Source organism: Xiphophorus hellerii, chromosome 11, assembly GCF_003331165.1.
Source record: "Xiphophorus hellerii strain 12219 chromosome 11, Xiphophorus_hellerii-4.1, whole genome shotgun sequence".
NCBI lineage: Eukaryota > Metazoa > Chordata > Actinopteri > Cyprinodontiformes > Poeciliidae > Xiphophorus > Xiphophorus hellerii.
Window position 1 is genome coordinate 28,016,886 of NC_045682.1, and position 23,234 is coordinate 28,040,119.

The window sequence follows — 23,234 nt, forward strand, 5'->3', positions numbered from 1 at the left end:
GCTGAAAAAAGATTCATTCATCTCTAATTGCTCATTCAAACAGAAACATAATAAATTTGATTGCATATCACCTCTGCATATTTGTTAGAGCAAACAGACAGAACTTCCCCAAAGAGTGAGCAGAACCCGGCTGCGATGGGATCCCCTCCCTCCACAGCGACGCTCATGTTTGTGTTTGTTCCAGAGATTATGATCAGCAAACACAAAACCTTAAAACAACACCATCATCGACCCTCTGCAGCCGCGCTCTCCTCGCTCATCTGGGCCGGTTCCCCTGAGGTGGATTAAACACAGCCACACCTGCGATCATCCCTCATCTGTGAAGCCTCCAGCGCCAGCGGTCCGAAGGGACGCCAGGCCTGCAGCTGCTGCTTTGCTGCTAACCGCTCTGAAACATGGATAGTTTAGCTGCTGCAACGCATCACGTTTAAATCACACCAACACAACTGAGCTCAATTAGTTATCAGGAACGGGTTCTTTACTCTGAGCCGCCTGCATAGTGGAGCTCTGGTGTAAAAACGAGGCAGCAGCAGCAGCGCTGCTTCAACAATCAATATCTCCGTTGCACAAACTGACATTACAAAAATTAATTTGCTTAATGGAAACAAACTCATGTTTTTCCATAAAAAAGCTGCAGGATGATGTGGTTTTTCAGCCGTACTGAAATAGATATATGTCGCTGTAACAGGATGTTACTACTGGCGAAAACCACAAAGAAGACAACAGGAAGTAGTCTTCTTCTTGGTTTGTAGTTTGTTTTTCATAGCATCACAGTTCATTAAAAGTTTTGTTTCATTCCAACGTGTTGAATCCACGTTGGAAAATCAACGACTACAGTTTCCACAAAACGCCGCAAACCTAGCCGCTCCCAAGTAGGCGGGGCTTATTGCCAAGACACCGATGGCTCCTCTGATTGGCTGTTCACATCCACGTCATTCTTATTTAATGTCATTTAATGGAAACACCACAATTACAAAATACAGACTAAAGATTTGTGGACATGTAATATTTTCCATATTGACATCAGAGTATTGAAAAATTTAACGATCACGGCTGATCAATGCAGAGTAATATAACATTTACATGTCACTCTTACCTGGAGCGTTGGGTGAGTTTTGTCCATGTTGCCCCAGGTAAGAATCCACACCTGGTCATGTGACTTATCGTAGAGCATCTTCACAGGAAACGGGTCTGTTGCCACCGCCTAGAGGTCAAAACGAGGAGAAACGGCTAAAATGTTTTAACTACGCCAGAAAAAGATGCAGCAAAAAATAGAGCTTGAAAAACAGCAGCAATAATTCAGATGAAAACTGGAAAAGCTTCAACATCCCTGAAACATTTTTACATTTTGGCACATTAGACCCTTTAATGTGTTTTACTGGGATTTTAGTTCACAGACCAACACAAAGTCCAACTGACTGAAAATGTTTTTCAATCTGAAAAGAGTGGAGAGCATTTTTACCAACAAAACAACATTACCGGTGTGGTTAGTGTCATTATGTTGAGCAAATTTAATTTAAATGAAATTTGTTCCATAAACAGGGAGACCACTGATCTGAGTCATAATGTAGTTCTGGTGCTGCTGGAGGAAACCCTACAGACTAGCCCAAAGTGCTTTGGAGCCTCTAACAGGTCCAAAGAATCTGGCTAAAGAACAGATTTGTGGAGTCAGCAGCTGCTTTGCGTTCTACTTTACTGAACTTTTGACCTCTTGTCTTTAATTTGCCAACTAATGCAGCAACAAACCAGATTCTGTTAAGACTGTAAGGCGTTTGAAATATTTAAAATAGTTTCTGAATAAAAACAATCTGGTATCAAACTACCAGAGAAGACATTTTAATAATACGAAGATATGAATGTAACTACAAGGTTTGGCCTGCAGCAGCCCCTGAAGTTAGTTCTGGGTTTTCTCTGCGGTTACCGTCTGTCCAGCTGAGCAATGAATAAATACAAGGAGACATATTAATTCAAACAGTAAGGTTTTATATACTGAGGATTAACTTTCATTTTTTAAATACATCTAACAGGAGGCGTCGCTAACAGAGTGACACCTTTTAAAATGCTGTGAACTCAAACCTTTGCTCAGGTTACAGATTTTATTTTTGGATTTTAGCTGCTCTGAAATCATCAGATTAATTATCCTGCTGCTTGGAGCTGGAAGGACGGATTTAATGTTGGATTCAGTGCAGACTAATAACCAAGAAATGCTTTGGATACGTTGACAAAACTAACACCAGCTGGGATAAACTTTGCATGAACTGTGAATGAACAGATTTAGAGTCAGCAGAGGCGTCAGGAAAACGATGAGACGCTGTACTGTACTGTATGTACTGTATGTACTGTATGTACTGTTTGCTGCTGGAGACGCTTTAATGATTCTGTCTGAAACGCAACATGAGCAAGAATAGACAGAATACACAATAAAGCAGGGAGAGGAAAGAACACGGAGGGATCGGCGAGGTGAGGGAATAAACTCAACCTCAGATCTGCTGCAATGTCAACAACAAGGAATAACACAATCCATTAGCCGGTCTGTGGCCGGGCGGGCGGCCGGCCGGCGGGGAGCTGCTGACACGCTCACCAGCGGAGCGAGACCAGCAGCTCTGCTGTCAGTAATGGGGGGTCCAGCCCTCTGCTCCGCTCCGGTCAGCCAAGTATCAACTCAGCGTGAGTCTATGAACGCTTTGAGGAGAAGCTGGACGCTCTGCGTGTTTTCAGTGTGATGGGAGCAAAGGTAACGCTGAGGCCGGGCCCTCAATACTGCAGCCTGGGAGCCAGTCCACCAGCATGTTGAAACCGATGGAGCAAGAACTTAGAGGTACTGAGCAGGTAGGGGTCGCTCTAAACATCTTCAAAGTCTGCCGCTGTCTCTTTAAATCCAAACAAGCTGCTGGCCACGCCCCCAACTCAACGCTTACACTCACACGAGAAAATGGCTGCAAACAGATGAACTATTATACAACCGTACATCTTTGTAAAGCAGAAGTGGAGCCTCCTGCACAAACAACCAGAATGCAGCACGTGGTTTCTGGATGTCTTTTCCAGCAGCCATTGTACAATGCATAGAGCGGGAAAACCAGCTGACTAACCGTGCTGGAGAGGCGGGCTCTGCTGCAGTTGCTAGGTAACGGTCAGTGCCTGTGTTAGATTAAAGTTTTTAAAACGGCTCATTTTCCAGACACCAAGAAATGTTAACATATTGCCAATAAGTGGCTGTTTTGTTTGTTATGTTTTTAAGTGCATGGTCTGTTTTCAGAAGCAGCTGAGATTTAAATGGAATTACAAAAATGTACAAAATGTGAATTTTGCAAAATCTCGGTTTTAAAAATGCTCTGGTCATGGATTCTGCCGTCTCCTCTCTGCTTCTAAGGGACATTTTTGAAAGAGAAGTGCATTGTGCCCTGAGACACCAGAGAGGGAGAAGAAAGAGGAGGAGGAATGGAGGATGCATTAACCCTCTGCAGCCAGAGGCCAGCCAGGTGGAGCCGCAGCCCTCAGAAAGGGCAATGCAGGATGGGAAAGAGGTTTTCCAGTGTTTGATGGAGTAAAACAGGGAAGTGAGCAGCTGGTGGGTCACAGGATGATAAAGGTTGAAGCAAAGTGTCAGGAAAACATCTTTATGGACATAATGTGCTTTTCTCCTTCCACTACAGAACTATTATTATTCTTAATTGAAGATAAAATGTTATATTTGATCAAATTAGAAGTTATCTTTGATCTGATTATACCTGAAAGAACTAGGGATTTATTTAGACATGCAGAAAAAATATGATTTTAAACACAATAATGTTAACAATATCTCAGTGTATCAAAGTAACAAGGAATGAAAGTTTGTAAAAACCCCCAAAACACATAAAAACTCAAAGACATTGTAGGGTGACATCATGAATGCAAGATCCCGCCCCCAGCTCCCTGCTGGAGGGCAAAAAGCTGCTTGCTAACGATGATTAGCATCAGTTTTAGCTGTCAAGTTGTCAACATAACGTGCTAAATCTTAAATGTTCGTCTGATATATAAAAGAAAAATGAACGCAGAGCTTTGCTACTAATTGTCAACACTATAACAACTCAGAAAAAGTTTTAAAGAAAATACCAAAGGAGAGGGAAGTAGGTCAGTCATGCTAGCTTGACTATAACAACCTAAACATGTTGATGTGCTGCAGAATTCAGTGTTTTAGTTCAGTTAAAAAACCTAACAACAACAAATCATCAGAAGAGCAGATGTTTAAATTATCTAACCTACCATTGCTGTGTTAGCTTAGCTAATAGCAGCTGTAGCTAATTAACCACCACTGTTAGCCAGTAGCAGAGGTAGTTATTAGCAGCAGCAGCTAATCTATCACAACGATCACCTATTAATAATCACATTGAGCCTGAAAACATAAAACTGTAACGAACTGAATGTTTTGTTCTCTATGAGGGAAATGTTTGAGTGTCTTTTGGTGTTAAATCCTGAAACATTAGCGGCGTTGTTGTCAGTTGCTATGGCAACGAGTCTCCTTGTAGCACAACCGACACAGAGTGCGAGAAAAAAGTGGTTTAGAGTTTTTGTTCAACGATTGTTTTTGCGTTATTTTCCCTTTGCTGCAGCGATCTAAATTAATAAAACTTCATCTCCAGGTTTCATTTGTTAACGGTTTTACGCTACGGATGGAAAGGAAAAGTATCGTCTTCTTGCCCTCCAGCTTTGTGCACAGGCACAAAATTTCTACATGTAAACAATAACATGCAACTATGTCTCTACAACTGAACTAATAAATCACCATAAATTCTAAAACTAAACCAAAAGTTAAAAAACAGATTAGAAACAAATTGTTCCTGATTGGGAGAAAAATCTCTAATTATTGTAAATCAGAACCTGAGATTGAAAATGAGCAACATTTCAGCAGCAGCAGTTTGTTTGGATGACCTTTGACTCGTCTGCCCTCTGGCCACTTGTTCATAATCCCCTCCTTGCATTAAATCCCGTTTTCCCCACATAATGAGGCCGTTTAACTGGTTTATAACGACATGTTTGCTCTGCTGCCTGCACAGCGCCTGTCCCTCTTCCTCTTTGTCTCTTACTCAAGCTTTCAGCTAATATCCTTCCTTCTCTCCCACCTCCTTCGCCTTGAGTTTGGCCAATTTCCTCTCTTCCTGCTCCTCAGTATAAATGATGCTGACCCTCTGAGGGGCCCTGAGGGGCCCTGAGGGGTTCGGGCTCTAAACAGCCGTTACAGGTAAGATAAATGGCAGAGCAGCCGGCACCCACCTGGGCAGCACAACGCTGCAGGTAGCCTGATTTATCTTACCTAGCATACGGCCGAGACAACATGCATGTAAAGATGTGAATATTAGGTGTTTCCTTTAAGTTCTGATTTCTTATTTCAGCTGAGGATAAGGGGTCAAAGGGCACACTGCAAAAACACTAAATCTGAAGTATTTGTGCCCAGTTTCTAGTGAAAATAAAGCAAAATTAACTAACAAGCAACTTTTCAGCAAGAACTATGAGCTTAATATGATTAAAAATACTTGTTCCCTATTATTTCACTTATGACAAGATATTTTTAGTAAAATAATCTGCCAATAGAAGCAGACGTTTGTCATCAATATTAAGGAATTATTGACTCAAAACAAGCTGAAAAGGTCCTTGTAAATTAATTTTCTCTGATTTCAATGATTTCACGTGCATTAAACATATTTTGTGTTTTTGCAGAATATTTTGGAAATAAATGAATAAATCTTAAACTTTTGTCATTACAAACACATACTTCAGAGAATGTTATTTGTATTTTATGCAATAAACCAACAAAAGTTTATGATCATTCTTCACTAGTCAAACCAACTGACTCCACATTAGGAAATAATCTGTGTTGCTTTAATCTCTGCAGAAACGCAGCTCTTCCAGATGTTTCTGGAGAATGTTAGTGGATAAACCATGAAGACAACGACAGACCGCAGCAGATCTGGGACAGATGTGTAGAGATTTTTAAAGCAGAGCTCGGTTATTAAAACAATATTTCACACCGACGGATCGCTGGCCGGTCCATTATCCAGCATCCTGTAGTCCATGCACTTTCCAAACTCTCCTTTTGCCGCCAGTTATAAAGCTAAACCTGTTAGCTTAGCGCTAACAACCAAACCAGATGGTTTGGTCCAGCTGTGAACGTCTGGACCAAACAAACCACTGAATCAGTTCATTTATTGTCCTGGGTTTCCTTTAAAAACAATATTAGCACTATTTTAACAAATTTTACTCCTGTAAAAGTAAAAACTAACCATCCAAGAGTAAAAAAGTCTACTCAAGTTAATCATTTAATATTTAAAATTACATCCAAAATGTAAAGTTAAGTGGAAATTTTGGTATTTTATAAACAAAAATGATAATAATTCATATTAATATAAAAAATAACAAAATCAGGCAAAATAAAATGTTTCCAAATCAGTTTGTTTGAATAAAATCTTCATAAACTTTAATAAAACCAGCAGGACTGAGTCTGTCTGGTGGATTTCTGGTTAAAACATGTTTGTTTTTCATTCAGTGGGAAGAAAATCCAGAAATTTTACTCAAGTAAAAATAAAATACGAATGAAAGCAAATTTTTTCAAAAAGTTCCTGATGGTTTATAAGGCAGGTGGTGAGATCTGTGTTTATAGCTGCAGCTGGTCTCACCTGAACCACTTTCTGGGCCTGGATATCGACGACCAGCAGCCGGCTCTGTAGCGGCTGGGTCACGTAGACGTACTTCTCCCTGACGTTGACGGCTGAAGACCAAACGCAGCGCTGCGGAGACACGCCCTCACCTTTAGGACACATCTCCTCCTGAGGAAATCGGATGAAACAAGCAGAAACGTTAGCAGCAGACGATTCACAGGCACTGGGATCATCACCGAGTGATTCAGTCCGTTTAAGAAGCCATTTTTGAGGGATAATTCAGCCTGTTGGATCAGTTTCACCTGATCTAAGGATGTTAAAGTTTAAGAGGAGCTGAGCTGCCTGTGTAGCTTCTGTAGAGTTCAGTTATCACTTTATGCCACCAGTACAAACATTGACCCTTGACCTGATGTGAAACCAGTGAAAATGTTGTCAGAAAAGATGAGGGAGCAAAAAGTCTTTGCCTGTAAAACATTCCTGTGTATCAAAACTCTAAAACTGTTGTTAACCTTATTAGCTACTGATTCTATTTTATGATTAAAAAGTGTATTTTAATCATAAAGTGAACTAACGGCAGTCCAGATTACTTAAACAGAGTGAAATTAAACTTTAGTTTTGCACAAAAAAATATTTTTGTAACCAAATCGTAACGTTAGCATTGCTAGCTAGTTGCCGTACTTTTACTGTTTGTATGAATCCTTCACATCTTTTCTGTCACTTCAAAATCCTGCTGCACAAAAGATTTCAAACTGGTTCTGATTAGGAGCATAATGAAGAACCACTGTAACACAGACTGCTACAGGAGAAACTCAGTCACTGAAAAAACACAAAATCTTACCAAGTAGCTTTTTATTAGTTTCTAGTGCAAATATCTTAATACACTACAAATAAAAATAACTTACAATTTGTCAGCAAGTTGTAAGAGCTTATTTTAAATATATAACTTCTTAATATTGATGAAAAAGTTCTAGTTCCACCAGCAGATTATCTCACTTAGACATTTTCCCCTGTTATAAGTGAAATAATCTGCGTTTTCATCAATATTGAGGATTTAAAACAAGCTCTTATATCTTACTGAAAGTTTCATCTGATTTCAAATGTACTAAGATATTTGCAGTAGAAATCTGACCAAAACTACTTGGTAATATTTTGTGTTTTTGCAGTGTTGGAGTAACTTACTGCAACATGACGTACAGATTTTATTTTTAAGTTGTTTCCACATTTTTAATTTGACTTATGACTCTTAAAGCAAAAATCACATTCAAAACAACCAAATTCCCTTAAATTAAAGTTCTCCATCATAAATCACATCTCATCCGACCTCAGAGCCGCCAGACGGCTCTTCACCTTGACCACAAATATACGATCTCATTTCCTTCCACTTAATGTTTTGCACTGATGATGCTTTTGATAATTGATCATATAAAAATAATAAATCATCAGGCAGAATCTTTAAAACCTGTCCTGAGCTTTTCTGATCCACTCAGAAACTTTAATTCAGATTTAAACCCAAACTATCCTGGTTTTCTAACCCACCAAGCCCAGAGAAGCCGGACACACACCAACATCTGGACTCAGGAACTGGCCGCCACACGGCTTCCTGCGTTTACATCGAACCTTAACACCATCACACTCCTGAAAAACCCAGTTTTCCTCTGGAAAACAAGAATCTTGGACCTTTAGAGGCTCTCGTTCAGATCCAGTGGATGAAAAGCCCAGGGGTCAAAGGTGGACTGTGTTCACCGTTTAGTTGGAAGCCATTGACTAATGGACACAAATAATCCCATTATATTTAGAAAAGCAAAGAGTCACATTGTGACAGCAGGAGGAGGGAGGACAGAGGAAATCAACCTGGACTGAAAACTGCTGTAGGAAGATTTAATAAAGAACAAATTTAATAATCTGAAGATTTGATATGCAATTTGAAGAGGAAAAATAAGAGTCGTACCAATATTTCCAAATAAGATGATGACTGTCGCCGCTGTTTAATAGAAACTGAACACAAAATGTTCAGCAAAGACCAGAAGCTTCACTGCGTAATACTTTGGTGCCTCTCACACTTTCATCCGCCATTGTACAAAGAGACCGGCCACGAAAACAGCGGCTCGTCCCAACGCATTTAAACCCAAAACGTTAAAACGCTCAGACATTTGGTATGAACACAGCATACTTCCTTTTTCTGAAAAAGAAAAGTCTGGCATGTATTTGTATTCAAACATTCAAGTCACCAAGAAAGGAGAGAATCATCCTACAGTTTTACACCAATAACTGAAACACATCTAGACTTCACCTGGCTTTTCTCTTTAGCATGTTCAAATATAAGCAACAACATGTAGCTTCCCTTTGGGATCTAAAAGGTTTTGCAAAAGTTGAGTTGGTCTGAGCAGGTTTTCATGGTTCAGATGTACGTACGTAGGTCGCGACGATCCTCTCTGTCCGCTTCAGGTGTCTCCGTATTTCACATTCGCTGGGCTGCAGGACGGTGATGCCTTCATCAGAAAACACGTAAAACATGTTTCCCACACTCAACCCTACAGCAGGACAAGAAAGGAAATGTTGTCAAAATGTCGCCTTAAAAAGAACAAATGCAGTCTGAGCCACTCTAAATGCCACTCTTGTCAAATCTGGCATGTGATGGACATTTCAATTTCAGAGGGACTCAGTGGGACTCCTGTTAGCGAGCCATTATATTAGCAGGCTGGGACAGTGTGCAGGCCTTCAGACGCTGCTGTCAGCTGGATGAAGCTGCAGCAGGAGGATATTTAGACACGGCGGCTCTAAATATCCCAGATCCAAGGAAAAAACGAGCCATTTGCATAACAAAATACAGTACCGCTTTTCTAAATTCTGTATCGCAGTCTTTCTCAAACTGTGGTTCCCAGGCGCCCCCTAGTGGTCCGCCAGGTACTGAGTGTAAACAACCATTTATTTAAGGTGGCTTGAGCTCAAAGTCCAGCGCTGCAGCTAGCTTACCACAGCACTGTGTTTAAAAATAAAACCGGGTCACTAAAAAGAAAAGCTGAAGATACCGGTGGAAAGTTTAGAATCCATAAATTCAAAACTCACAATAACTCAAAACGTCCCGAGTCGACTTGTTCGTGGTTTTATTTCGGCCAGTCACATTTACGAAACAGCGCCACCTTTCACATTAGGAGGAACAAAGACAATGAGTTCAGAGACTAATATTCTGATGTCAGGCTGTGTATAGTAAGATGTTGTGTCGTTGTGGGGGCAGTTTAAGGTCAGGTGGTCTGTGAGAGTTTGTTAAATGTTGTAAGTGATGCTCGGCCTGACAGAGTTTGAGAAACCGCTGCATCGGGCTGGGAATCGAGAGCCGGTTCAGTTCCTTGGAACCGTTTCGCTGCTTGCTTAACGATTCTTCTAATCAGATCTCGTAACGTACTTGCATCATGACGTATCGAACACGCTCCGTATTTTGCTTTAGAAAACATCCAAGATGGCGTCGCAGCAGAAGTGCTCCACAACACCTTTATATTCCACCGAAAGATGAAACCGGGCCGCTGGAACATGTGCAGAACTTCAACTCCATTAAAACGGGGAAATACATCCAGCGTCCTCCGGCAGCCTGCAACCAATCTGTATGAATGTAAAGTGTTTGATATGTTGCTTAGCAACAACTGTGACTCTTAAAGGGGCGGAGCTTCAAGCGTTAAGCCGCTGGTTTAATGGTGAACCAGATGAAGATCTTGGACTTCATACCAACTTTACAACTTCAAGATTTCAAACACATTTGCTGGTAAAGTTATGAAAAAGTCTTAAATATATTGGAAAATGTAAAAACTAAAGTTTATTGTGATACTTTCCTACTTATTCAACTGAACCTTAAAGTAAAAATCACATTAAGCTTCTGTTGATTTTGTATAAAATGTATTTATAAAGGAAAACCCACAAAGCTGTTTTCATTGTAGCCACAAAACTGGATCTGCCATAAAATATGGATTGTTTCCCTTTTCCCCCCTCAAAATGATTAAAGTAAAACCTCTGCTCCTCTATTTTCTCTTTCTGGTTGGGACTTGCAGACAACATTTGCCTGGAGGAAACAACTTTGTGGGACCTTTAGGTCAGTGGAGTCAGTAAATCTGCTGACCTCTCAAAACAAGCCTGCAACAACTTCAAGTGCACAAAGAAAAAATATATATTTTAAGAACTGATAATGTATTACCTTCTTCTCTCCAAAGGATGTTTGCAACTGCAGAGAAGAAAAGAGGTGGAAAAGGAAGAAAAACATTAATTAATCTTAGCTTACACATATGCTGCAGCTGCAAATTGTTCCTCACTGGTGATGACAGGCCATGTTTTCTTCCAACTCTGAAGTTTATTATTTTTCCTTAGTGGAGACATGCAGACAGTTTTTCAGTTTAATGAAATGTCTAATTAAATCTCTCTAAGCACTGAACATCATCTCATAAAAGTGATGCAATCTCCTCAAAAGAAATATTTGCCAAAAACAAAGTATTTTCCCAGTAGGATCAGTGTGCACCTTTAAGCAGTCCATAAAACATAAACATCCAAATTTCCATAAACATTTAATTTATCATTTCATTTGAGTCGGCTGAGATAAAGGGGTTTTCTTTGATTTAGATTCTAACATGGTTGCTTATGGTTTATTGATGAAGCTCTTGGTAAACTTTGAAGCTTTTATGGATAAACTAACATTTCACATCAGCTTCTGAGAAAGTGAGTATTTTCAGATTCATTTGGTTTTTTTCAGGGTTTTTATTCTTTTCGTTGACTTGGCTCGTCCCAAAGACGTCCAGGAATTTGATTCTCCATCTAAAATCAAAGCCAAATAAATGCTTAAAATCTTTGCTGCAGTACAATAATTCATTACATTTCATTATTGCTACACAGTTTTTAAATCAATTGTTTGTCTTCCACTAATAAACACTGAAAACACAAAATTGTACCAAGTATTTTTGGTCTAGTTTTTAGCACAAATATCTTAGCACTAACTTGAAATAAGGCAAACGTAAAAGTAATTTTTCAGCAAGATATAGAAGCATGTTTTAAGTAAATAATAATAATGAAAAAGTTCTGGTTCTATTAGCAGATAAATTAACTTGTAACGTGAAAAATGTCTTGTTACAAGTGAAATAATCTGCCAATGAAACTAAAACTTTTCCATCAGCTGCTATGATATTCAGACAATGAATCACCTAAAAGGCGCAAACCTTTGTCAGATCTTTTTAAAAAATATTTGACTTCCACAAAATCTACATTTGCTAAAGTGCTAGGTCAGGCTAATGCTATCGTTTGTACTCGGTTCTGACAAACACCAACTGACAGATGATCAGTAAAGCAGGTAATCTACCACCGCTGTGTTAGCTTAGCTAATAGCAGCTAATCTACCACCGCTGTGTTAGCTTAGCTAATAGCAGGTAATCTACCACCGCTGTGTTAGCTTAGCTAATAGCAGCTAATCTACGACAGTGATCAATTATTAATAATTGCAAAATGAACATGACTCCTGAAAACATAAAACTGTGACGGACTGAATGTTCTGCTCTGTTTCTCACTGTTTTTTTGCTGAATCCTGATACATGTGGTGGCGTTGTTGCCAGTTGCTATGGCAACAAATCTGTGTGTAACGTAGCCGAAACAGAGAGCAAGACAAAAGCTATATCTCCAGGTTTCATTTAGTTAATTGTTAAACTTCTGGATGTAAACAATAAAACGCCAGCGGTGCGTAGCATCTGAATACATATTAAGCTAATCTTGTGTGATCAAGGCTAAACAGAAAGGTTTTAGTTTTTTTTGCTTTGTCTTTATCATAATAAAACATAACCTCTAATGTTCATCCTGAACTGTCCTGGGATATCTGGGAGCTGAAACAGGAAGTCCAGTCTCTTCCAGTGAGAATCAATAAAAAAACCAAATGATAAAAGAAAATATTTGGCTTCTTTTGTTGCACAAACAGTGAAACCAACAACTGGAATCAGAAACTTGGTTGGAAATCAATCAATCTAAATCTGTCCCAGAACCTTTTTTATAATAACTTTTCTTAACATTATGACAAAAGCATCAAACCTGCACTGAACCTGTCATATAAAATGCTACAGCCAAATCCGTCACATATTCTGCTAAATGCAGTTAAGAGAAATCAGACCCTGCTAACCTGTGTACCTACAGATTCACTTCTCCGTTCTCAGAATCACGATCTGCTCATCGTTCCTCTGCAGATTAGAAACAGAGGATCGGCCTTTCAGGCCCTGCGGCTGTGAAACTATCTGCTTTAATCACTCAGTTCTTTAAAAAACACTTAAAAGGAAATCTGTTCTTTCAGGCCTTAGCCTTCGGTACATCCTGGATTTAGCAGCTGTCTATTTGCATATGTTCTTATACCGGCTTCTTTCATGTTTTTATTTCTATTGACCTTTAACGCCTTATGTCTTTAGATCTCTTCTGATCTTAAGTGCTTTGTGAGTGTGCCGATGAAAAGGGTTTTATAAATAAATCAATTATTCATCCATGGTTGGCTCTGTAAATGACGGGATCTTGATCTAAGTGGATGTTATCTAAATGTGTTCGACAGGGATTAGAAATGTACATTTGCATTTCTAAGCTACAGATTCTACAGTTTTAAAAATAAAAACAAATTATACAGTAAAACATTTTTTCAAAGCTTCAGATTTTTTCCAGGAACCTGGTTCTCATACATTCTTCATGAGAATAAATAAATCTCTTAACTTCTTTTTTCTTTTTCTAACCGTCTTTCAAGCATAGAATAACAATATAACTTTGCTCACCTAAGAAAACCAAAAATCTAAATGTATTTATGCATTTTATCTATTCCACACAGGCAGAAAGTTATACATATGATAATAATTGGATAAATATCCATTAGCAAATTTAGCTCCACTTCTTCTGGCCACCCAAAAGCTTCTGGTATTAATAAGATTTTATTAAATGTGGGATTTGACATTAATCCAATGTGAATAGAGTTGATATAAACATTTCAGGCTCAAAGTGTGACATCCGGAAAAATGTAAAAATACATTTCTAATTTGTGCACCATTTTTAAAAAACATCACTGTTGTATAATCCTTCAAATTAAAAATATAAAAAAGTTGTAAATAAACGTTAATAAAATCCTCACTGGAATGGAAAGGAATAAAAACTGTTTCTAAAAATATTCTCTAAAATGTCAGATAATCTAAAGAACTTCCACTTTAAAGATTTACAGATTAGAAAAATAAAACTGTTCAGTTTGTATTTTGTTAATTGTCTGATTCTTAGTGGCAGGCCTGATAAAAGCTAATCTAAGATAATAATTTATCTTAGATTATTAGATTATTTTAAATACCTTAAAATCTCAGTTTACAAACATAAAACCTCAGGGAGCTTTGAAAAAATAAAATGTGATTAAAACCTGATTTTAAAACCTCTAGATTATTAAATTAGTTTAATTTTTAAGCAGTAGTATCTATATTTAGCGTTTACTACTTCAAAAAGGTTAAAAAACAAACATTGAAGCTTTTGTAAAACCGTGACTACATTAAACTAGATTCATCATCTCTCTGCTTGAAACACATTTATTGTCTTTAATCAGTTAAGTAATTTTTGACATGAATTCCCTCTCACATGTAAATTAATGTTTTATTGGTTTCTGCTTTTGACTCCAAATCATTTTATCACGTTAAGAAAAACAAATGAATTAGATTTACTTGTCCTCATTTACTTTTGGGTCAGATCTTTTATTATTTTATGCTGCGTTACGTCATTTGTTTTATTTTTTATTTAGGATGTTTGCTTTTAAATGTAGCACAGAAATAACCCAGGTCCCTCTTGAAAATGAGATCTAGATCTCAACGGGGTTTACCTGATTAAATAAAGAAAATAAAATAAAATAAAAACACTAGTAACAGAATGTTAAATGACCCATCAACCATTTTTGGAAACTTGTGCAGCATGCATCTGAGCGGTAAATGAAATAAAATGTGACTTACGTGTTTTCTTGGCTGAATCTTCCACGAACAGAGAGGAGATGTCCTCGTCCACTCCCACCTCGTTCTTGGCGATGCAGGTGTAAGCGCCGGTGTCTTCGTAACGCACGCTGCCGATGAACAGCTCGCTGCCGTTAGCTACCAGGAGAGCAAACAGAAAGCAAACAATAAACGGCAGGTTCTCTACGCTACAAACCCCCTGCATGTTCTTGTTTACATCTGGAAAAGTCGCACAACGCTGGAGGGCAAAAAGACGATTCTTTTCCTTTCCATCCGTAGCGGCGCTGCAGCCGTAGAACCGTTAATAACTGAAACCTGAGATGAAGCCGTTATTAGTTTAGTGCAGAGCGCCGCAGGAAAGGAAAATAACGCGGAAAAAACGTTAACAAATAACTCAAAACCACTTTTTCCTCGCTCTCTGTCTCGACTATGCTATGGCCGACTCGTTGCCATAACAACAGTGCAACTACACGTTTCAGGATTCAACACCAAAAAACACTGAAACATTTCCCAATTCTATTTAAATCACACATACAGTACATTTAAGATTTATCCTGTTATATTGACAACTTGACAGCTAAAATAAATGCTAGTCGTCGTTAGCCAGCAGCTTTCTGTCTTTTACAGAGAATTATCAAAACATTTCTCAGCTCAATGCGGCAGATAAAACATATTTACACACATTCAGGTCAAGTCAGTGTTTGACCTCTGCATAAACAGCAGACATCATAACAGACTCATGTTCATAATCAACTGGATGTAAAGGAACCAACTGAGCAGAGGGAAATGATTACCCATAAACACCAGCTTCTACTTTAAGGTGCGGAGGAGGAAACGGTTTAATCACCTGGAAAAATGACCTCATGAGATCGTGTGTTACTCCATGTGTAACATAATACACACAACACCATGAATCACTGTTGCTCTGCGATAGTAGTTAATACGAATCAAAAAGCCTCATTTGGATCGCCGCAGCTGCTGGTTCGATTCCCAGAATCAGGAGAAGATTTCCTTCAGCTAAAGTCACAGGAATAAACTGCAGGAAACCACAGAAACAGCAGAGCAAACCTTCTTCATCCTGAACAACACTGCATTGTTCTGGCTCTATAGAAGCAGGTGATGTAGATTGTATTAAGAAAAAATCCACCATCAAAGTCAAACTCTGATGTTTGCAGAAGCTGTGGTGCAGCGGCACCCTGACCCGTCCGGCTCCGATCACCAGGTGAGCCGGCGCCGCAGTACAGCTCACAGGTCACTTTCTGCAGAAACATTAAAGGAAGATCCAGTTCCTGTCTGGGAACAAACACACGGATCTTTTTACTCTCAGTTTGAACCGATTATTTCTTCTTTTATGCTCATATTTACATCCTGATTCTATCAGACGATTCTCACTTAAAGAGTTAGGCTCCATTTTTATGTTATAAATACTTTGAGTTGTAAAATAACGCTTCAAAATACCTAAAGAATTTTTGAATATTTCACAATATATTAAATGCAAATTATTTTTTAATTTAATATATTTTGAATTATACATTAATATATATTTATAAATACATTAAATTCATATTAATATATTACAAATTCTAATAGAATTTAAATGTAATATTTTTTAAAATATCTAAATATATTTTTAAAAATATATTGATATCAAAATATCTTAGTATATATTTTGAAATATAGGGCTGTATTATTTATTAATGTATTAATATATATTTCAAAATATATTAAATTCAGATTATATTACAATATATTCAAATATATTAACTTGGATTTAATATATTTTGAAGTATTATTTACTACATTTATTGATATATTTTAATATATCTTGAAAACAACTGTATGATTTAGTTTTTTTTGTTGCATTCAGAGAATCTGAACCAAACATTTTATTTCTCCAGGTGGTTCTGGTGGTTCGTTCTGAACGTGTTGGTCGTTTATGGGCCCCTGAACCAGAGGAAGCTCTCAGTCTGAGTGTCAGTGGGTTGGTTATAGGCTGTTACCAACGGTAACGACCCACACTGGGCAAATAAACTGTCCTTAATGAGAATCAGGCCGTAAAGGAGCGGCTTCGCTCCGTTCTCACAGAACATCCAGAAAGCTGATATTTTATTTCTAGTCTTTCTTGATCCGCCGTCTCTTTGCTTTTCAGAGCCTTTTTGTTGCCAGAGGAGCAAAATGAAGGAAGTTTGGCTGCAACCCTGAGAGGAGAAGCCGATCGCCCAGGATGACGCTGAAAGTTTTACTTTCATACTGAAGTTCTTTCTCCATGTTTCTGAAAAAGTATTTTATAAAAATCCTCTGCAGTCAAACATTAAATGTCAAGTTGCATCTACTACAGAGGCCACAAAATATTTCATATTTTTAATTCTAATTACATAAACTATTAAGGTTTTTTTATTTTTACGTGGCAAATAAACAAACCAAACATGATAATTTATTGAAATTAGCCAAGAAGTCAGATTTCTGTAGTTTGTTGTATATTTAGAGGATGATGCAGGTTTGAAAGATTAAAAACAAACAAAAACAAAAAACAGCAAAGCCCATTTTAATAAATGGAGCCTCCAAGTCTGGATTTTAGTAAAAGCCACTGGATGTTTTTGGTTGTTGTTAATAAATTAAAGTAAAAGGAAATTTAATTGACCTTTTCTTCCCCCATCAGTGAAAATTTGACCAACATTGATTTGAACTGACTGAACCAGCAAAGTCATTTTGAAGCTTTTCTTGAACTGTGATCAAGACAAAGTTGTTTGAAGGGCCGCTAACGGCCCCCGAACCACAGTTTGAACAACCCTGCTGAGTTATGAGGCCGAATTTGTCTTGATAACAAATCTTGCTGGATAAATTGTCCCAGAAGAAAAACGATAAGTCATGCAAATGGAAATGATTGATTGATTGATTGATAGTTTATTGTACCGCTGCTCTGCAGTTTCTGCTGAAACAACCTGCTGCAGCTGCTCACCTATGAGGGAGAGTTGAGTGGAGGAGCTGAGCTGCAGATCCATGCCGTTCTTCAGCCAGAGCAGTTTGGGGTCGGGGATGCCGTCGGCGTGGCAGTGCAGGCTGGCCGACACGCCGGGCTCCTGGGCCTGCGTCTCCGGGTAAACCAGGATCACCGGAGGGACTGGGCAGACAGCAGAGGGACAAGTGAAGCCATAATTACGTCCCGTTTCATGGTGGGCCGCAAATCCCAGGGGATAAAAAACACAAACACCCAAACTCTCCGTGGTAGAGAGAAATTTATCTCACCCCACCATGAAATATATTCACAAACAACAAGAACGCGAGAGCTCTGGGGGGCCGTTATTACAGCTCCGGCCGGTTGGACGACTCTGCCACTTACTGCGTCCTCTGGGGGGACAAGTGCAAATGAATGCAGAAGAATTGAAAGTCAAAGGAAATATGAGGTAATAGTTTGCATGAGCAGGTAGGATTCAGTTCAACGCTGATGCAAACCTGCTGCTCTCATTTTCAAGAGCCTACATCACTTTAACCTTTAACCTCAGTAAATCTGATGACACTCTGGATCATTACGTTTATTTTTAGTCACTATTAAGATTGGTTTAACATTTTATTATAGTCACATACTGTACATTTTCTTTTTATTGTATCCCTCTTTCCAAAAGTCTTCAAATCTCTGGAAACTTTTCAGGATTGTCTGTCAGTCGCACATCAGATTTATTTATGTAGCATTTTAAAAATGCTAAAAAAAAAGGCACATCAACATGTTGCAGGAGGAAGCTGGAATCGAACCTACAACCTTCCGATCGCAAGACGACTACTCTACCATACAGGGAATTACTGACTTAAAACAAGCGATGTCTAAGCTAGTGCACTGGAAATAAGACAAAACTAAGATTTACACTAGAAACTAGACCAAATTATGTGGTAATATTTTGTATTTTTTGCAGTGTAGTACTTATGTCGAGCTGTTAGAGCTTCAGCCTGCTGACTCGATGAAAACCAGAAACACACCACAGAGCTGGCGGTAAGGACTCGTCGTTTCCTCTTTCAAAAAAAGGAAATTCGCCCAAAATCCTCCATGGATTCTCCTGCATGTTTTGGCTCTTAAAACAACTGTTGTTTACTTCAATGGAAGTCGTACTTTACAACTCCTTTTCAGTGTTTATTAGGTGTTACTTTATGGCGCAAACACCTTTTCAACAGCGATGGCGTCACACTCGTAAGTGCTAAAATAATATAGAGCAGAGTTTTACACTGCAGTTCTGTGTACTTAGGGAAAGCTGAAGCTGCAGCATTGTCATTCTCCTCAGCGAACAGATTGCTTTAATAGCGAAGAGGGATGCAAACCGCCCACTTAGTCTAATGTGGCACTTGGCTCCACTCCATTCCACCTTATCTCACCTCCTCCTATCTGTTTTTGAAATACCCTGAATACCCAAAGCAAACATTTGGTAATTGCCCTCTGCTGATAACGCCTCCCCAGACATCTTCTCTGTCTGCATGGCTCCTCATAAGAAAATCTGCTGTGTTTTGTTTCATATTAATTAGCTTCATTTATTTAGTGGGCAGAAAAACCAAGCGATCACATATTTTTATTGAAAAAGTTTTAATTAGGGGTTGAGGAGGTCAGAAATTTGAAACTGTGTTCTGATGTTACCAGTTTTTCTACCAGCTCTGGTTTGTTTGTGGATTTTTAGAAAAATAAAATATTCTGTGGCGTTTGTTCTTCAAAAGGAGAAGCTTTAAATAATCAGATCTAATACTATATATGCAGGCAGAGCCAGTCCAAAGCATAAGAAAACTAAAAATACCAAAAATAATTTCAGAATATTCTATTTAAAATGCATAGAGCTGTTACTAACTGCTGTAAAATTATTTATTTACATTAATTTGGAAAAGTATTTACAGCACTAAAACTATGGCATGTTATTGTTTATATTCATGCGCTCGACCCTGGAGGGCGAAAAGACGATTCTCCTCCTTTCCATCCGTAGCGGCACTGCTGCAGTAAAACCGTCAACTAAATGAAACCTGAAGATGTAAATATTAACGCAGGTCAGCGCTGCAAAAGGGAAAAAATAACGCAGAATAAAGCAAAACCACTTTTTTCTTGCTCTGTGTCGGCTGCGCTACACCAGACTCGTTGCCATGGCAACTGACCACTTTATGCATCAGGATTCAACACCAAAAAACACTCAAACATTTCCCACGCAGAACATTCAGTCGGTTATGTTTTTAGGCTTTATGTTTACTTTGCGATTATTAATAATTGATCACTGTGGTAGATTAGCTACACTGCTATTAGCCAAGCTAACACAGCAACGGTAGATTAGCTACACTGCTATTAGCCAAGCTAACACAGGAATGGTAGATTAGCTAACGCTGCTATTAGCCAAGCTAACACAGCAATGGTAGATTAGCTACACTGCTATTAGCTAAGCTAACACAGAGGTGGTAGATTAGCTCTACTGATCCTCTGTCAGAGTTGGTGTGTGGGTCGCCTTTTTAAAATTTTAACTGAACCAAAGCAGACCAAATTCCACAGCCCATCTACATGTTAGGGTTGTCATAGTCAAGCTAGCATAACTGATCTACTTCTCTCTTCCTTGCTATTTTTTCCAAAAATTAAAACTTTTTCCTAACCTTGTTATCCAGATGTTGTAGTGTTGACAATTAGTAGATAATCACTGCATCCATTGTTCTTTTGCATATCAGGTGTACATTTAAGATTTGGTGCTTTATATTGATAACAGCTAAAACCAATTCCAGTCATCGTTCGTGAGCAGCGAGGGGCCGGATCCTGCATGCGTGACGTCACGCTGTAACGGGTCCATGAGTTTACATTCATGTTCAAAGAACTCCAAACCAGATTTTATCAGTTTGTTTATCTGAATGAATCACACAGTGCGTGGTTTTATCTTGAAGAGCTGGAAGTGAGAAATTAAGTTGAGTTTTCTTTTGAAAGTTTCCAAAGTAATTTCTTACAGAATTCACTTTGTCTTCATTATTATGATGCTAAAACAAACATGAAATTAATAACCCACCTTCCTGAAACAACCTGGGCTGATAAATTAAAAAGACATGAAAATATGAAAATCTCTGTCAGATCTCTGGATCCATACATACTGATCACTGAAGGCAAAGACTTTTAAATTGGCTTCTGATTGGCCTCTCTAACCCAGACTACCCAGTAGTTTGTTGTTCCATTTTTATTTGAAATGCAACAAAACAAAAAAGTATTTTTCTGCCGTCTTTTCTGGCGACACAAAGTAGGACAAGGACAAATGTTTTTAACATTTCTTCTGGAATTTTAGGAAAGAAATGAGCCACTACTGACCATTCACCTGCAGCACATGAGTCTGATAGAGGTCTTCGTAGCCATAGGCATGGCAGCTGTAGTTCCCCATGTGTATTGTTGTCACCTTGGTGATGTACAGCGAGCCGTCGTCCCCAAAGTCCTGCAACACAAGGAAGAGATGGAAGAGAGGAATTAGGACTGGTGGAGATGGGAAAAGAAGCGAGACTGGAGAAGGTGGTGAAGAATTGGGTGCAGCAGATCCACAGGGAGCCGGTGGGAAACGTAGGCAGCTTGATAGACTGCAGAGAGGAGGACTGCAACAGCAGGGAATGATGGGAAGAGACAGGGCAGAGAAAGAGTGATGGGGGAAGGAAGACAAACCATGAATCAAGGGTTTCCCTGTTGAGCTGAAGCAGGCAGTTGGGGATTTGATCCTGCTCTCCCCTCATGACGCTGCCTCAGTCTGATAAATGGCAAGGGTTAAAAATATAAAGCCCATTAGACTGATGAATGGAGCCAGAGTTGTTGGTGCAGCGTGAGCCAATCAGCAGGGACTTCCTGCTACAAGTTAGCGTGAATTAAAGCATTAAACTCTCTGCTGTCCCACCAAGCGGTAGATCTGATGGATCCGACATGACGTTTAAACTTTAAATGGTAAAAACACAAAATCTCACTAAGTAGTCTGGTCTGGTTTCTAGGACAAATATGAAATAATAAAACAAAATCAACAACAAGAAATAAGAGCTTTTTAAAGTCATTAATTCCCTAATATTGATGAGAACGTTCTAGTTCCACTGGCAGATTATTTTAATAAAAATATGGGGAAATATTTAGTTGGTACTGGAACTTTTTTACCAACATTAATGATTTAAATCAAGCTCCTATCTTGGTGAAAAGTTACTTGTAAGTTAATTTTCTCTTGTTTCAAGTGCACTAAGACATTTCACTAGGAACTAGATGAAATCTACGCAGTGTGATTTTGTGTTTTTTCAGTGTCGTAAACATGACAGTGAATGAAGAATCAAGTCTAGCCTTTGAACAAAAAATGAGCCAGAGGTTATTCTTTGTGCTACAGTTGAAAACATCTTTTATTCTGTCTGAAGAACATGAGCACATGAACTAAAGTCGAGGACATTTTATTCAATTTTTGCACAAATCTACTTGCGCTTTAATTAGTAATAATGCAGAATATATTTTCTGTTAAATTACATTTTTAATTTGGCCTTAGTGTGATTTCCTTGACAAGAACAGTTGATAAAAATCAGGTGAATGAAACATTTATCACATCCAAGTGAATTAGATGTTTTTTTGGAGCCTGATTTATCTGCATATTTTTCTACAATCCGGTTTAAAACATAAAGTCCTTCTCTTCTTCTATTTCCTCCAATGGATCCATGCAGCCAAACATTAAGTTTAATTCCATTCTTTTGTTTTGGCTTCAGCAGTTCGCCAGCAGCCATTGCGCCGGCCCAGGTCTGTGTGAGATCCACTGTGTGCGGTGCAGAGCTGCAGGCTGACATTCCCGTTGGAGTCACGGCCCCAACATGTGAGGCTGTTTATCCGCTCATCACCCCAGCAGACCAACATGCTGCTCATTAACTTGCAATCAGCACATTGTGATAAAGCCACGCTGAGCTTCCACCCAAACAGAAGCCGTTCATTAAGCGCAGAGCTTACATTAATCGTATTGTTTCATGGAGGATGCTCGGCAATCATTGTTCTCTTATTTCCACTCGTTTGTTCGTTTTCTTGTAATTAGTCTTCCACCCTCCTGCAGCCGAATATCGGAGATGAAGGAAGACAACCACTTCGCTTTTGTCTGCAGGAACATAAATTGTGCAAACTTAAACCACAAAGTAAAGACATGAGTATAAATCAGCTGAGCTACTCTCAGGGTTCTTTACGGCTCTCAGCAGCATCGTAATTTTCACATTTTGCATTTCAAAACCGGGCTGTAATTAGTTTACTTTAATATAAATGTGAAGAGAACACCCAGCGCGCCTCTTGCTGCTAAAATCAACCAGATATTAATTAGGCAGCTCACATTAAGTAATAGGTTTTATTTAAAAGTTAAATGTATTTTTATGTGGTAATTATGCCAGAAACTACAAAGTCTCAGATCAGAGAAACTCATCCAGGCTTTAGTTTCTCTTTAGTGGCTTTGATTCCCTGCAGCAGCGTCTTCACAGGTCTGATTGACAACCCAACGGTCCAGAACGCTGCTGCTGGAGTTCTGACTAGAACCAGGAGGATAGAGACACCACCCAGTTTTGCACCACCCGGTTCTATACCACCTGGTTCTGCACCACCCAGCTCTACACCGCCCAGCTTTTCACCACCCGTCTCTCAGTCCTTCACTGAGAGACTCTAAACTACAGC

At 38.8% G+C, this 23,234-nt stretch overlaps 1 protein-coding gene across 1 annotated transcript in view; it reads right to left on the bottom strand.

The window, feature by feature from the left end:
• Positions 1–23,234, bottom strand: part of fstl4 (follistatin-like 4) — a 216,392-nt gene that overhangs the window by 12,133 nt on the left and 181,025 nt on the right. Inside the window, exons 8-14 of the mRNA XM_032576485.1 lie at positions 20,895–21,015; positions 17,556–17,717; positions 14,600–14,734; positions 10,816–10,842; positions 9,045–9,163; positions 6,651–6,800; positions 1,097–1,204 (exon numbers count right to left, since the gene is read on the bottom strand). Of these exons, the coding sequence (XP_032432376.1) occupies positions 1,097–1,204; positions 6,651–6,800; positions 9,045–9,163; positions 10,816–10,842; positions 14,600–14,734; positions 17,556–17,717; positions 20,895–21,015 (822 nt within the window). The remainder of the gene's footprint in view (positions 1–1,096; positions 1,205–6,650; positions 6,801–9,044; positions 9,164–10,815; positions 10,843–14,599; positions 14,735–17,555; positions 17,718–20,894; positions 21,016–23,234) is intronic.